Consider the following 15233-nt stretch of genomic DNA (forward strand, 5'->3'; position numbering starts at 1 on the left):
AGCTTCTGAATTTTGATCACATGACCATGGGGATGCTGTAAAGGTCGTAACTGTGAAAAGATCATAAGTCACATTTTTCAATGCCTTTGTAACTTTGAATCATCACTAAACGAACTATTGATAAGTCAAGGACTACCAGTATAACGAAAATATACAATGGTGGAACAACCTATCTACCTATTTTAAGAAGAGCCTGGACACTTAGTTTCACTATTGCAGAGATCTGGATTAGAAGATGATTCCTTCAAGCTCTACAATTCTATGAAATTGATTAAAACCATTTTCAAGTGCATCTTTACGCCTCTGTGTTTGATAGCTTTGGTCAACCAAGTGTCTCTGATGAAGATAAGCCTATTGCTCTCATCTTTTGCTGGCTAGATGCAGTTCACTTTCTGCGAACAGCCAACTTTACCTGTTGACCTTCAAAGCACTTGTTCATGTGCATCGAACCAATGCCATTCACAATATACCCTTTCATGTAGAAATCCAATTAAACTCTTGCCAGCATCAAAGAAGCAGACCCACTTTATCACAAGGGGCCATACGGCTTTCAGTATTTTACAAATTAAAGCGTTTTTAGCAAAGTACATCAGGAATATTTGAAAAAGCAATACAGCAAGCATTGCACAGCAATACCCTGATAAAGCATAATTTCAAGATTACATCATTCATTTATACAATAAATGTACACATGTTGCAACACTGGTTTCACAAACTACCTTAAGCTATGATTTATTTAATCATTTCTTTTCACTGTACCACAATTAGCTAGGTTGACATGCTAAGCCCAAAACTCCAGGATTCTAAATGGTGATGGTTGAATTCATCCATTGCAATGAGCATTGGCTTAGTATCTTCTTTGAGCCCAGCCATAAAAAGAATGTTTAGATGTCACATAGGTTTTAGCACCATGGTATAATAGCACCATACTGAAGAACCAAACTGATTAATTCAGTTCGACTTATAAATCTGTTATACACAAACATGGCAACTTTTACAATTCTTCACATATAGAATTTCAGAAGAAAATTACAATCCTAGGAAGGGAAAGTACTGTCTGAACAATGTTTCATCAATTTTTTAGTATAAGCCATGCTGGTTGAGTTCAAAAACATCTGGAGAGCCTCAGGGTCTACAACTGTAGCTTCAAAAATTACCATGTATAAGTCAACGGATGACAATGATAACTTGTGGCGTACATTAATGAGTCTCTGACCTAGATGGATGTTTTTATACAGAATAAGATGCATACCTGGATATATCAAAATCTTTTTCTATTTCCAATACAGCTCTCTTGACAAATCAGCATAAAAGCTGATTCATTAAAGCAAGAAAACCTGATTTAAACTGGGCCAGAAAGATTGAGCAGGAAATGACCCAGAGAAGGAAAATGAAATCAAAGGAACTACTGACAGATACAGAAAAAATAAGGATAATATATAGAACATACAAAAATAATGAGTCCAAATTTTGAAAAGGCTATCTTGCCTCCAGGAAGGTTTAAATTATAGGTCCATAGACCATGCTGGAAATTGTAGAAGAATTTTGTTTATTTCCAAAGTCCATCTTACCAAGTTTAGTTTTTATTTAGGCGACGATTCAGATTTGGTTAATTCTCAAGATCCATTTTGTTGACAGCCAAGTATCTCTTGCATGTGTGGCAGCACTGAATCCTTACTGATGGTGCAGAACATCTGCCAATATCTCTCACCCTCTCGCAGAAGTTCACAGATAGTCTGTCCTTGCTGCAGGATGAGCCTGTAAGTGTGTATGGGAACAGAGAGAAGTTACTGGTGTTTCATGCAGCAGAGTTAAGATAAGACAAAGTATCAGAGAGAAAATGAAAGACACCCAGTGATAAATAGAAAATAAAGATCAAGAGTCAGATAGTTAGAACTTGGAAAAGGTTATAGGAAGGACAGAAGAATAGAGATCCATAAGCAAAATAGAAGATTAAGACAGAAATAGGAGGCATACGATAAATTAAATGGTTCTAAATAACAAAATGACAGATAATCTTTCATGACAAATGTTTGTAATACAAGACTATTTTAGCTGGAATTAATGTGTACACAACCACTCTAGAGTCTGTACCAATCTTGAATCTGTGACAATATACAGGTAGTCCTTGACTTACAACAGTTCATTTGATGAGTGTTCAAACTTACAATGGCACTGAAAAAAAGTGATTTATGACTGTTTTTCACACTTACGACCGTTGCAGCATCTCCATGGTCATGTGATCAAAATTTAGATGCTTGGTGGTTGCAGTGACCCAGGTTCATGTGATCTCCTTTTGCAACCTTCTGATGAGCAAAGTCAATGGGGAAGGCAGATTCACTTAGCAACTGTGTTACTAACTTGACAACTGCAGTAATTCGCTTAACAAATGTGGCAAGAAAGGTTGTAATATGAGGCAAAATTCACTTAACAACTATCTCGCTTAGCAACATAAAATTTGGGCTTAATTGTGGTCATAAGTCGAGGACTACCTGTAGTTGACAACGCTTGGTGTTGAAAAAAAATCATTTGCTGGTCCAACCAGCTTCTGAAGATGGAATGACAGGATATGTGAGGCAATCTTATTCAATGTAAGGAACAAAATATCTTAGGCCAGCTATGAAATCAGCTGGATGTGGAGAACTTGGAATTCTGAGAGTTGTGGCTCTAAAATCTGGAGGATGACGAGTTGAGAGAGGTTGTGAAAAAATGAAAAGTGATGTTTATTTTTTGCAAGTATTTGTAATAGCATGTGTTTCATTAGATATCTTTACTCTCGATTAGTTTTTGCCATGAACTTGCGACCTATATTGTGCCGCTTTAATATGATTGCAAGCATTTAAATACTGGAATAAATTCATGTTATTAGTGGAGCAGCTTCTGCACTAATCTCAGGCTGTTTGGGAAAGAGAGAGATACATAATTTGATTACAGATGTCTAATGAAATTTTTCTTTGAGGCAATCTGATGCTTCCTCCTGGATTAACCAATGTGTACATTAGAATATCATTCTCCTTCAGAATTTGTAATTCTAGGAAGTTTGTGATGCACCTATTCAGCCCAAATGAGTGCAAAATACATTTACAAATGCTCATTTTATGATAAATTTGTTGTGAAGCATCTACTTGATGATAACATGACTACTGATATTGTGCCTCAAATAGTTCAGAACTAGTGAATATACCCATGATATGTAAACTTGATTAATTTCAATTGATTAAAGTTTGAGGGGGGAGGGTTAGTGTGTTATGCAAACCTATCCCATTTGGCTAATTTATGATCTAATGTATAATGTGAACCCTGACAATGGGTTATTTCCATAGCCTAGATAACCAAGTTCTATGGTCACAGCCAGTGTTTAGAAATGCAAATACATGCAAATATATTATAAATACATATTCCAATAACATTGTCTTGAGATTTCTTCCCACCCTTAAAGTCAGAAATTAATCCAAAAATATATCAACAAATGAAACTATTTGCTCTTTGGAATAAGCAACACTAGAAGGTCTCCAATGAATCAGCTTGTAATATAGAATTTCCTGCCATTTTGACCCAGGATGGTTTTCTTGGACAGATCTTTGCTAGAATAAACTCACCAGTACTTTTCACACATTTGTGTAGGTTGCATTCCTGAGAATCTGGAGGCTTGGTCTCCTGCTCGCACCAATTCTCCTCCTTAGTTGCATGGCCGTCCACACTGATGCACCGCACTGCTCTTTCCTGAGTACCACCTCCACAGGAAGCTGAGCACTGGAAGTCATTTTGAATGACAAAGCACAAATTCCAAGCACAAAGGCTGCATTGATTGGGAATCAGCACCATGTCCTGTGTCCTCACAATGCCATGGGGTTTTGGAAGAGCTTTGCAAGCTAACTATTGGCTCAGTAGACACTCCAGAGGAAACACTGCAAAACCCTGCAGCTCTGGACTAGGAAGTTATTAGCAGGAACTCCTATATCAGGAGTGTCAAACTTGCAATGTCACGTGACATGTCACGACTTTTTTTCCATTGCCAGCAATGGGGTGAGCGTGGGTTCGGCATGATGCATTCGGCCCGCGGGCCAGCAGCTTGACACCCCTGTCCTATATCATTCCCACACCTGTGACTTCCCTCCCTCCCCTCCTGAGACCAAGATGCTCTTGGTCTTGTCACTATCCCATCAGGGTTGCTGAAATGAAAGTGTCAACGCTGCTAATATTGAATATTCTTGCTTTGACAATATATGCAGAACTGTCTGGTATTTTTAGAGTTAAATCAGGTGACAGCGAAAGGGGAGGAGAATATAAGGAAAGCCCGGGGAAAAGAAACAGAAGTGAATCTTTGCCCTCCAAGTTAATTGGAAGATGTGAATCATGACCCCAAAATAGGGGAGGAGAAATGCCTGGAATGTTATGTGCAAAGGAAGGGAAATTCAGATCTTAGCATTCCACCATGCCGTGCTGACACTCTGTAATACTAATAAAGGCTTTTTAGGTTAAAAAAATGCCTGAAAGTTCTTTGAAGTGTTTCGTTAATCAGACACATGACAGAAAGACTAGGGGAGGATCCCAGGACACTGGCTGGAATGTCAGGATTCCTACTGCATTGCCCTGCTTGATGGCATCACTCTCCTCCTCCTTCCTGTTCTTCTTTAGCCCCTGAGAGCAACAAGAGGACACTTACACAACAAAATGAACCTGCTGCAGAGGTAAGAAGGCAAAAGTAGTGGTTGGAAGGAATTGCACATACAGGTAGTCCTTGACTTACAACAGTTTGTTTAGTGATTGTTCAAGGTTACAACGGCACTGAAGAGTGACTTATGATCATTTTTCACACCTATGACAGTTGCTGCATTCCCATGGTCAGGTGGTCAAAATTCAAACACTTAGCAACTGGCTCATATTTATGACAGTTGCAGGGTCCCAGAGTCATGTGATCCCCTTTTGTGACCTTCTAAAATCAATGGGGAAAGTCAATGGGGAAGCCCGATTCATTTAACAACCATGTGACTAACCTAACAACTGCAGTTTAGTGATTCATGGCTGGCTCAGGAACTCTGGGAGTTGAAGTCCACGTGTCATGAAAGAGCCAAGGTTGCCTACCCCTGCACTAAACAAATGTGGCAAGAAAGGTCATAAAATCGGACAAAACTCACTTAACCAATGTCTTGCTTAGCCACATAAATTTTGGGCTCAATTTTGGTCATAAGTCAAGGACCACCTGTAGGCTGGAGAAGAGCACCAAACATCCAGGCATAATACAATAGTTACCTATCTCTTGATCTACATGACATGATGGTCACAGTCATTGATACATAACAAATTTTAATAAAGAAATATTTTAGCCATCAGAACCGAGTGCACTGCTATCTATGCCTACTAAGGCTCAGGGCCAAGTTAGAAGTGGAAATGCTGAGAGAGCAAGCCATTTCTATCTACCGTAGCCTCCAATAGGATACAGAAAAAAACTCTAAACTTAACTCTGATCTTTAGCCATGCATCTGATTGTATTTGGGAGCTCAGTATTACTCTGAAGTGCTAATGTTTTATCTTATGAACATGATCACTGCAGTCTGTAAAGCAGGGTTGATCCTTAATGTGACAGATGAACTCACCTAATTCAGCCAACGACGCTGAACTAATTTTAAGCACAAGGTATGAATACTGTATTTCTGGTAATGGTCAGATAAGAGAGGCTTGAACTCAGTCCCAGAATGTAACTTGAGAAAATGTCTCAGACAAGCCTCTCCTTATAAAGATAATACAAGGGACAGGGAAGCACATTAAAGTGTGCAAGATTCTGTTACTACTGCTGTTACAATAAAAGTAGTTCTGATCTGAATAGTATTGTTTCTCAATCTAATTTACCTTGTTGGGCTGACAATGGGGAAGGCTGCTCTATGTTCTGTACAGTTTGGGAATGTTCTGGCTCCAGTGGTGGGATACAGCCGGTTCGCACCAGTTCAGCAGAACTGGTAGCTAATTTTTTGTTGCCCAGGCCCAGAATGGACTTCTGGAAGCGGCATCCACACAGAGAACTGGTTGTTCACATATTTAAATCCCACCACTGTCTGGCTCCACTCGGATGGCATGCAAATGATTCATTGGTTCATTAATCAGAGTGATGCATTGTACCTCATTCCAAGTCTCTGTGTGCCACATGAAGCATAGATCCATGTTACAGCTCATGTTCAGTACCGGCTGGCTTTGTAGGATCTGGCAGTGGAACGGCCTCAGGACTCTCTTTTCTCGCACATCAATGCAATGTGCATCGCGGGTCTTGAAACCCCCTCCACAGCTGGAAGAGCACTGTGGAGGGAAGAGCAGCAAGAAGGTAACCTCTGTAACGTCAAACATCCCTGAGAGGTATTTTGTTTTTGAAAGCACAGGGCAACTGGTATGATGCAACACAGAAATAGGGGAACCATAGGACCTCCCTTGCTGTCCAGGGCCAAAGACAGAGTGGAATCATTTTTTAAAACTCCTTTAAAAGGGCTGTTTGAGTAGCTTTAAAGGGAAAGAAATGACTACATCTGCATGAGGCTTAAAATGCTTATTTGAAAAGATATACTTTGAGGCTTTAAGAAAAAGCCCCAAAAGATGTCCCTCTATCCAGTGGAGAGTGCATGCTAAAGAGCTGGAGCAGCAAATTCCCAACAAAATTGCCACTTGTGGCTACTGTGGGCAAATCTCCTGAACTGAGCATGGATTTTTCACACAGAAAACAGTGTTGCCTCAAATACCCTTTAAGTCATGTAAAGCTTAAAGATAATGACTTCTTTGTATTTTGTAGAGAAATGAATTGGCACTTCTTTAAGCACAGATATAACGTGGTCAGCTTATGCTCTTCCCAAAACCACGTTGTCTACCAGCTGACCTTCCCCCCCCCCCAGAAGAGTGAGTTACCACAGTCAACCCTGGAGATTATTACAACAGCATAATTTTAAAATATTTATTTTCCAGCAAAACATACAGTTGTCATATCAACCAAAGTTGATGAAATGCAGTTCTGACAGCCTTGATCTTGGAAGGAGAAAAAGACAGATTCAGGGCCCAAAGCATACCCATATTGCATATCTGCTCCTTCTGGGAAAATATTATCCCAGATTCAGAATAGGCAGACATGCCACCTTTATGTTCCTAATAATAAGAGCCTGTATCTTCTCTAGACACAGTTTCAAGTTGTTATTCTTTATCCAGCCCATTACTGATTGCAGACAGCTGTGAAGCACTACCAAACATCCAACTGGTTGACTGAGGAATTCTGGGAGTTGAAGTCCACAAGTCTTCAAATTGTCAAGGCTGGACACACCTGCCTGAAAGCAAAGTATTTGGACTGGCAAGTGGTCTCTCTGCCCTGAAGCCTCAGGGCAGACATGTCAAACTCACGATGTCACGTGACTTCGCGCAACGTATCGGAGCTTTTTTGCCATTGCCGGCAATGGGGTGGGTGCGGCTCCAGTATGATGAAACCAGCCCGCGGGCCGGCAGTTTGACACCCCTGCCTCAGGGCATCAAAACTTCAGAACAACGTAGGACTCCTTGGAGCAAGGCATTGTAGAAAGTCAGCACCCACCCACAGTCCTAGAGAAGGAAATATTTTGGGGGGTATTAAAAAAGGCAGAATATTATATTTCCCCAAAGGAATAATGAAGAAAAATCTTAATGGAGGCAGAAAATCAGCCCAAGTCTCCCTCAAGCAGAAACTGAGGAGGCCACTTTTTAGAAATGCAGATTTAGGGCACACCATTCATAAGCAAAATGCCTTCAGCCTCCACAGCTGATGAGATTAAGAATTTATATTCCCCCACCCAAAAATCTAAAGAACATGACTTTTAGGATATAATAGGATTAATCCTACACCCTCTTCAGACAAGCAAAAAACACAAAAACCCACCTCATTGCAAAACCCAGAAACATTTTCCCTTCAAAATTTCAGAGCCCTATACAGATCCATCCACCCTCAACTCCATTGGTCAGCTGTCCCAGAGCCACATGCTGCTGCTGGTTCTGCTCATTAATAACCTGGAACCTTCTTTCTAAGCAGCCTCCATTTTTATTTCCAGCATCTTAGCCTCCATTTTATTTAGTCCCAGCTTGGAACTGGACCTGATGATTTTTCTTTCAACAGCACCAAAGCGGGTGCTAAAACACTGTTATAACAACCTATGTAAGAGGGCAAAAATCTGCCAGCTTTCTAAATTTGAAGGAAGGATTTTAGTTTGCTTTATGAAAAGATCAGATTGGCCAAGAGTATGGCTAGGATAGATCGCAATTAGGGCCACCCAATCTGGGTTACAAAAATCTAGGCAACCAGTAGATGGCAGCAAAGGGAATCATCTAGCTCAGTGGTTCTCAACCTTTTTAATGCCGTGACCCCAACCGGTCTTAAGTTGAGGACTAAACCAGTCGTAAGTCGAGGACTAAACCGGTCGTAAGTCGAGGACTACCCAACCGGTCGTAAGTCGAGGACTTTCCCTGCCCGGAAGCGCTGCGCATGTGTGGTTCCGCCCCCTGCGCCGGCCGAGGCGTAGCTGGCAAGCGGCAGAGAGGGAGCAGGCCGACCGCCAGCTGGCCCAGCCCAAGGGAGGTAAGGCACCCGCCGGAAAAGGGGGAAAAAATGGCGGACAAAAAAAATGGCGGACAGCCATGCTTGGCGACCCCCATGAAATGGTCGATCGACCCCAAATGGGGTCCCGACCCACAGGTTGAGAACCACTGATCTAGCTCTTTGGAATCATCTCATGATAACTGGATTTTTGCAACTTAGGTCTGAAAGAACTACTAAGCAAGACAGCTGGCTTTTGGAGGTTTTCCAAGAAGCTAGATTGCTGAAGGAGAGGCAATTGATGAAAAAAACTGACAATTTAAAACTTGAGCCACTCAGCTCTATAGCGCCATTCAAAACTGCACTGTAGTTTGTCAAGGAGGAAAAGGTGAGAAGTATGAGGTCTGTGTTTGCAATTGGAGTTGCTTAAAACAAGGTACGCTGCATTCTTCTGAATGAGAAGCAAATAAAGTTCAAGTCTTGAAGAACAGAAACTCCACCATCCCATCTATAACCACTTCAAGTTGAACATTGCTAACTTCTGTGGAAATTCTAAAAAGAACATATTCATAAATGTTATTATTCCCAGGATCCACTTTTGACAAGAGCCTGGAATAGAAAATCTAATCAATAAAATGTTTAATTTTGAAGTACTTCAGTTGGTAAGAAAAATAATAATAGCTAATATAAATAGAGAATGTTCTATAGAAAGAGATCTGCCTCAAAATTAGCATTGAAAATGTATCACTATTCTGATTATTTCCATTTTCAATGTTTGAAAAATTTAAATGTTCATTAAATTTAAATTTTGAATCTTACCAGTGGCAGTTACGTGGTTCAGGAAACATGACATTGGGAAACTTTAGAGTAAAAGAAATTACGCATTTCAGGGATATGTTGAGAATAAAATGCATTTCCCCCATTACTTGTTTATGGAAAAGAGTAAATTGTTTTAGTCAGGGTCAGAGAACAAGCTCTTTTGGCTTCCCAAAAGCAGAAATCCACAATAAATCAATCAATCACAGTGGGCCAGGCTTCATTACCTTGCTCCAGTTTCCTACTCTCCACTGAGCACATGGCCGAAGATAGCATCTTCTGGCTGGATCAGGTTTTTTGATGTGCTGGCAGTCAGACTGATTCTTGGTGTTGCATTCCACTAGTCTCCAAAAGGCCCCAACACCACATGTGGTAGAACACTGGAAAATTGGAAATAATGCTGCCGTTTCTTAAGGATGCAGGAGAAGAAAATGACAGACAAGGCTTTCTAATTTTTCCTGACAGTAATTTCCTGACCTTAAGAATCAATAGAATAGTTTTCTTCCTGGAGTTGTGGGTGCTCCATCACTGGAGGTCTTCAAGAAAAAATCTTCTAGTCTAACCCCCTGCTTAAGCAGGAAGCTCTATACCAGTGGTGGCGAACCTATGGCACGGGTGCCAGAAGTGGCACTCGGAGCCCTCTTTGTGGGCACACGTGCTGTTGCCCCAGCCTTGCCTCCCCCGTGACCCCCTTCTCTCCAGCAGCCCCCCTGAAGGAGAGTCGCCCTCGAGCGTGGCCCACATGGAGCAGCGCAGCCAAGGACATGGCAGCCAGGCAGCATAGACAAGACTCTGCCCTCACACCCCATCATGCAGTTGATGCTGCAGGGCGCGGGCAGAGGGTGTGGCTGCCATAGCGCTTCTGGGCTGCCTGGGTGATCTGTGGGCCCTGGAGGCGGTGAGTGATCCTGTGGGCAGGCGGGGCGAAGGATGGGGGGGGTGTAAGTGGGGATGGGGCCAGTTTTTGGGCACTTGGTCTCTATACCATTTCAGACAAATGGTTGTCCAATCTCTTCTTAAAAACATCCAGTGATGGAGCACCGCAACTTCTGAAAGCAAATCGTTCCACTGATTAATTGTTTAACTGTCAGGAAATTTCTTCTTAGTTCTAGGCTGGTTCTCTTCTTCATTAGTTTCCATCCATTGTTTTGCCTTCAGGTGCTTTGGAGAATAGGTTGGACCCCTCTTCTTTATTAAAAAAAGTAAGGGATCACTACACAACCTTAATGTACTCTTTTTCAGTTCTGAAACATTTAATTGTTCCATATTCTGTTCAAACTGTTCCTTCCTAATTATCGTATATATTCAATAGACGGATGAGATGGGCCCAGGGTACCTATGATTCTTAAGCACTATCCACAAATTGTGGATATTTACAAATACAAAAGCCTTTACATAATCAAAAAAGCAAAAATGGGCATTTGTTTTCTTTGCTTTTTCCATATTAGCAATGTGATCTCAGCTATCCTTGCCTCTGAGGAAAGAAATCAGTTTATTTGTCTGGCAGTTCTCATTCCGTGTATTGTTGAGGTAAATTAAGAAGTATCTATTATTTGAATGGCAGGCGCTGTAAATGGTCAATTTTCATCTGAATTAATACAAAATGAAAATGTTTGGCCTGCCAAATGTATTGTAAGACCTTCTATCTTCTCACTAATTTTCTCAAGAATGCTTTTGCTTCTATCAAAGCTAGGCTAAATATCCTACTCAATGAACATTCAACTTAATTTCTTTGTAGCTTGATGAAAAACTTGGAAGGCAATATTCATTTGATTTGAAATTAAGTTGAAGCATCCCAATGTAAAACCGTTTAAGGCAGTTGGCTTCAAAGAACCAAATGTGGTAGTCTTGAGACCTTGCCTTTATAAATACGGTTGGGAGGTTGCTTCTGTTTCTGTAAAGCCTCAAAGAGATAAGTAACAGCTGTACACCGCTATTCAGCTGAAATTCTGAAATTCTCCATGGGGCTTTGTTAATTAATTTGACACATTTGCAGTGAAGTTCAAAATAGGAAATAATCAATTTCACCTTGCTCAGTAGCATTTTCAAGTATTATGAATTTCTTTGTGAAGCATCCCAGAAATTCCCAGAGTTATAAATTGTTACATAATAAACAGTTTCCAGCATTGAAATGCAAAGCATTGTACACTGCCCAGAATTGCTCTGTGAGTGAGGTGGGTGGTCTCTACATTTGATAAATAAATAAACAAACCATTCCCAGAAACTATTTCCCTTGCAGACCGTTTCAAGGTAAGTCTTTTCTCCTCTCAAAACCCCTGAGCTCAAAGTCAAGCTTGTTTATCCTGATGTAATTTTGAGATAATATTTAAGGCACTGGTCTAGGATGCGAAATTTCCAGGTTCAGGTCTGCTCCCAGCTACGAAAACTCATATGGCTTTGGAGTAATGGTAGTCCTCGACTTACAACCATTTGTTTAGTAATTGTTCAAAGTTATAACAGCATTGAAAAAGTGACTTATAACCATTTTTTCACACTTACAACCGTTGCAGCATCCCCATGGTCACATGATCAAAATTTGGACTCTTGGCAACTGGCTCATATTTATTATGGTTGCAGGGTCCCAGGGTCATGTGATCACCTTTTGTGACCTTATAACAAACAAAGTCAATGGGGAAGCCAGATTCGCTTAACAACTATGTTACTAACTTGTCAACTGTAGTGATTCACTGAACAACTGTGGAAAGAAAAATTGTAAAAGGGGGAAAATTCACTTAACAACCATCTTGCTTAGCAACAGAAATTTAGGGCTCAATTGTGATCCTAAATTGAGGATTATCTGTACTCACAATTTCCAGTTCAACCTATCTCACAGACTTATTGTGGGGAAAAATTAGGAGTGGTCTATGTTCCACCCTGAGTTCCTGAAGGAAATTGGCAGGACTTATACATATCTTGGCATCTAACCTACATTTTTCAAAATGCACATTTGCTACCTTGAGTGATTTATAAATAATAATAAAAGCGGGATAAAAAATAAATACATAAATAAATAATGATGAGCCTTGTAACAACAGCTGAAGGCGAAGATTCACCCATTGTTCCTGGCCATAATCCATCTAAAAAGAGTTTCTTTGAAACTTATATATGAACTAGAATAAAATCTCAATAATATTAAAATCAGTGGTCACTTGCTAAAACATTCAAATGCATATTAAATGAAGGGAAATTAAAGAGAGCATAGTTGCTAATGTGCAAGGCAGAAGGATACCTAGGCATTATTTCTATCTGCAAAGAAATATAAATCAAAGCATCCTAAGATAAGTGAGGTTGTCTTCCATGCTTTTATTTGCACCATATTACTTTTTCAGGAATATTCATCCATTTCCAAAATATAATGGCTGAAAATATTTGCAACCCAAGTGTCTGCTCTTTGGGATGCGTCACTACAGTAAAACAGAGAAAATGCATCATGGCTTGGCATTTAATTGCCACTGCATGAAACCTAAGATCAACTTTCATTTTGATCAATCTATGCAGCCAGAAGAAAAAGACTAGAAGAGACCCAGAAAAGGTTTGGACACATTAAAAATTCAGTTTTGTAGTATTTCTCAGAAACACAGTTAAAAGGTTTTTCATCTGAAGAACCTAAGAATGATAAAGATATACCGATAAAAATAACATTGCATTGACAGTTGTAAACAACATAAGACAATGTGAATACTCACCTCACTCCAGTTTCCCACCAACCAATAGGCATTAATATGCAGGTTTCTGGACTTTTCTGAATCAGAGTCATTTAGTAATCTTGTTTTGAAAACATTCTCACTGTTTTTTGGCATAGTGATGTCTTGCACAAATGGACTTTCTGTGGGCCAAGAGGGTGTTTCACTGAAAGAGGATTTTGATGGGGTTGTATTTGCAGATTTTTCTTCGAATGTATCCTCTACTAGTGTTGGTTGTTCTGTAATGGGATCTGCTGTCACAGGCGGATTTATTTGTACACGAAGGCCTTTGAGATCGGTCATTGTCAATGAAGCCTCAGTTGTGGGAGTAACAGAAAATTGGCTGAGATGATCAGGTTGATCATCTGTAGATGAGGTTCCCGAGACCTTGCTTGTGGTGAATGTAAGGAACCTCTCTGTTGGTCTTTCAGTCTGAATGTAGTCTTTTATTTCTCCTTCAGTACTATTGGGCATTGTGTCATTTGCTTCCATTAAATAATTATTCTTTGGATTGTACCTGGGGTCAGTGGTAAAGGAATCCTTGTTTTTGGAGCTACCTTCTGAAGATATATTCCAAGCAGTTATGAGAGGTCCATGAGTGCTGTTTAGCAATGCGCTGTTGGCACTAGTTACACAGGAGTAGTTACTGAGTATGTTTGAGTCAATGGAATTGTTTTGTAACTTTTTAACTTCCAAGTCTTCATTTAGAGAAGAATTTATAAGACTAATGGAAGTGGGTATCAAAGTAATGTTTTTGAGCCTGGGTATTATTGTTGAATGGATTCTTGGCAATGGTTCTGGGATGGCCAATTTTTTTGAAGGGCCTCTTCTGGGAGTAACCCCTATTCTTCTAATAATCTTTCCATTATGGAACTTGAAATGAGTCCTTAGCAAGCTTTGAGTGGATAGGCATTGCTGTAAACCACACAGAGCTTTAGAATGGGGTTTCTTCAAAACATCACATGGTTCTCCATTGTTTTTGGTACAAGTGACATAACGAGTACGTACTCCTCCACCACAGGTAACTGTACACTGCAAAATAAAAACACATTTAGATATCTCATCCACTCCATCTCCAGTGAGCCAAATAAAACACCTAACTTGCTTTTTGGCATTACAGGGGTGGAAGCCATGAAACTGGGGGCTCATATTTAGCTGGAAATTTCAGTTTGATAGATTGGAGTTACTCATTCAAGCTGATGGTTGAATTTTTCAGGATAGAAAAGGTTAGAACAAGTGTGCTACTCACCCTGGACTTGGCTTCAGCGAAAAGGTTTTCCTGACTTTTATGTATTTCTTCATTGTGTAGCTATGGCTTCTGGCTCTACTCTTTCAGTCCCTTTTGAATGTTATCGCTATTGAATAAACTCTTTGACAATCTCACCCTAACATCTTAACAAGTATGAGCCAGCAGTGTGCTGCAGCTGCCAAAAAAAGCGCCAACACTGACTGCTGAGGAATAGCATCAAGATCATGTGAAGTATTAGTATCACTATATACTGCCTTGGTAAGATCACACTTGGAATACTGGCTCCCATTCTGGTCACCACAATATAAAAAAGATGTTGAGACTCTGGAAAGAGTGCAGAGAAGAGCAACAAAAATGATTAGGAGTCTGGAAGCTAAAACATATGCTGAACGATTGCAGTCTAGTCTAACAAAAAGAAGGACTAGGAGAGACATGATAGCAGTCTTGCAATATTTGAGAGGCTGTCACAAAGAGCACTTGAGGGCACGACAAAAAGTAACAGATGAAAACTTATGAAAGAAATCCAACTTGGAATTAAGAAAAAATTGCCTGTCAGTGAGAACAATTAATCAGTGGAACAGCTTGCCTCGAGAAATTGTGGGTGCTCCATCACTGGAGGTTTTTAAGAAGACATTGGACATCTGGAATTATATAGGTTCTCCTGTTTGGGCAGTGGGTTGGACTAGAAGACCTCCAAGGTCCTTTCCATCTCTGTTATTTTATATTCTGTTTTAACTAATTTATTTATTTATTTATTTTATAATAAGACTTATATGCCGCCCTTCTCCCCCATGGGACTCAGGGCGGCTCACAGCATATTAAAAAACAATACAAAACATTTCCCTATAAAAGCCAATTAAAAACCAAATATTTGTAGCTGTGTCTTGTTTAAAATCATTAAAAATTGTCCCTATTTAAAAATTCACCCTAGGTCAGTCCCGCTTGCTGAAAAAGC

At 40.1% G+C, this 15233-nt stretch overlaps 1 protein-coding gene across 1 annotated transcript in view; it reads right to left on the reverse strand.

Moving 5' to 3' along the window:
• Positions 1 to 522: 522 nt before the first annotated feature.
• Positions 523 to 15233, reverse strand: part of ADAMTS12 (ADAM metallopeptidase with thrombospondin type 1 motif 12) — a 155067-nt gene continuing 140356 nt past the window's right edge. Inside the window, exons 22-27 of the mRNA XM_015817020.1 lie at positions 13033 to 14061; positions 9574 to 9726; positions 6118 to 6291; positions 4585 to 4641; positions 3600 to 3753; positions 523 to 1758 (exon numbers count right to left, since the gene is read on the reverse strand). Of these exons, the coding sequence (XP_015672506.1) occupies positions 1610 to 1758; positions 3600 to 3753; positions 4585 to 4641; positions 6118 to 6291; positions 9574 to 9726; positions 13033 to 14061 (1716 nt within the window). The 3' untranslated portion in view covers positions 523 to 1609. The remainder of the gene's footprint in view (positions 1759 to 3599; positions 3754 to 4584; positions 4642 to 6117; positions 6292 to 9573; positions 9727 to 13032; positions 14062 to 15233) is intronic.

The sequence above is a fragment of the Protobothrops mucrosquamatus genome, unplaced genomic scaffold (assembly GCF_001527695.2).
Source record: "Protobothrops mucrosquamatus isolate PMUCROS unplaced genomic scaffold, P.Mucros_1.0 scaffold548, whole genome shotgun sequence".
Taxonomy (NCBI): domain Eukaryota; kingdom Metazoa; phylum Chordata; class Lepidosauria; order Squamata; family Viperidae; genus Protobothrops; species Protobothrops mucrosquamatus.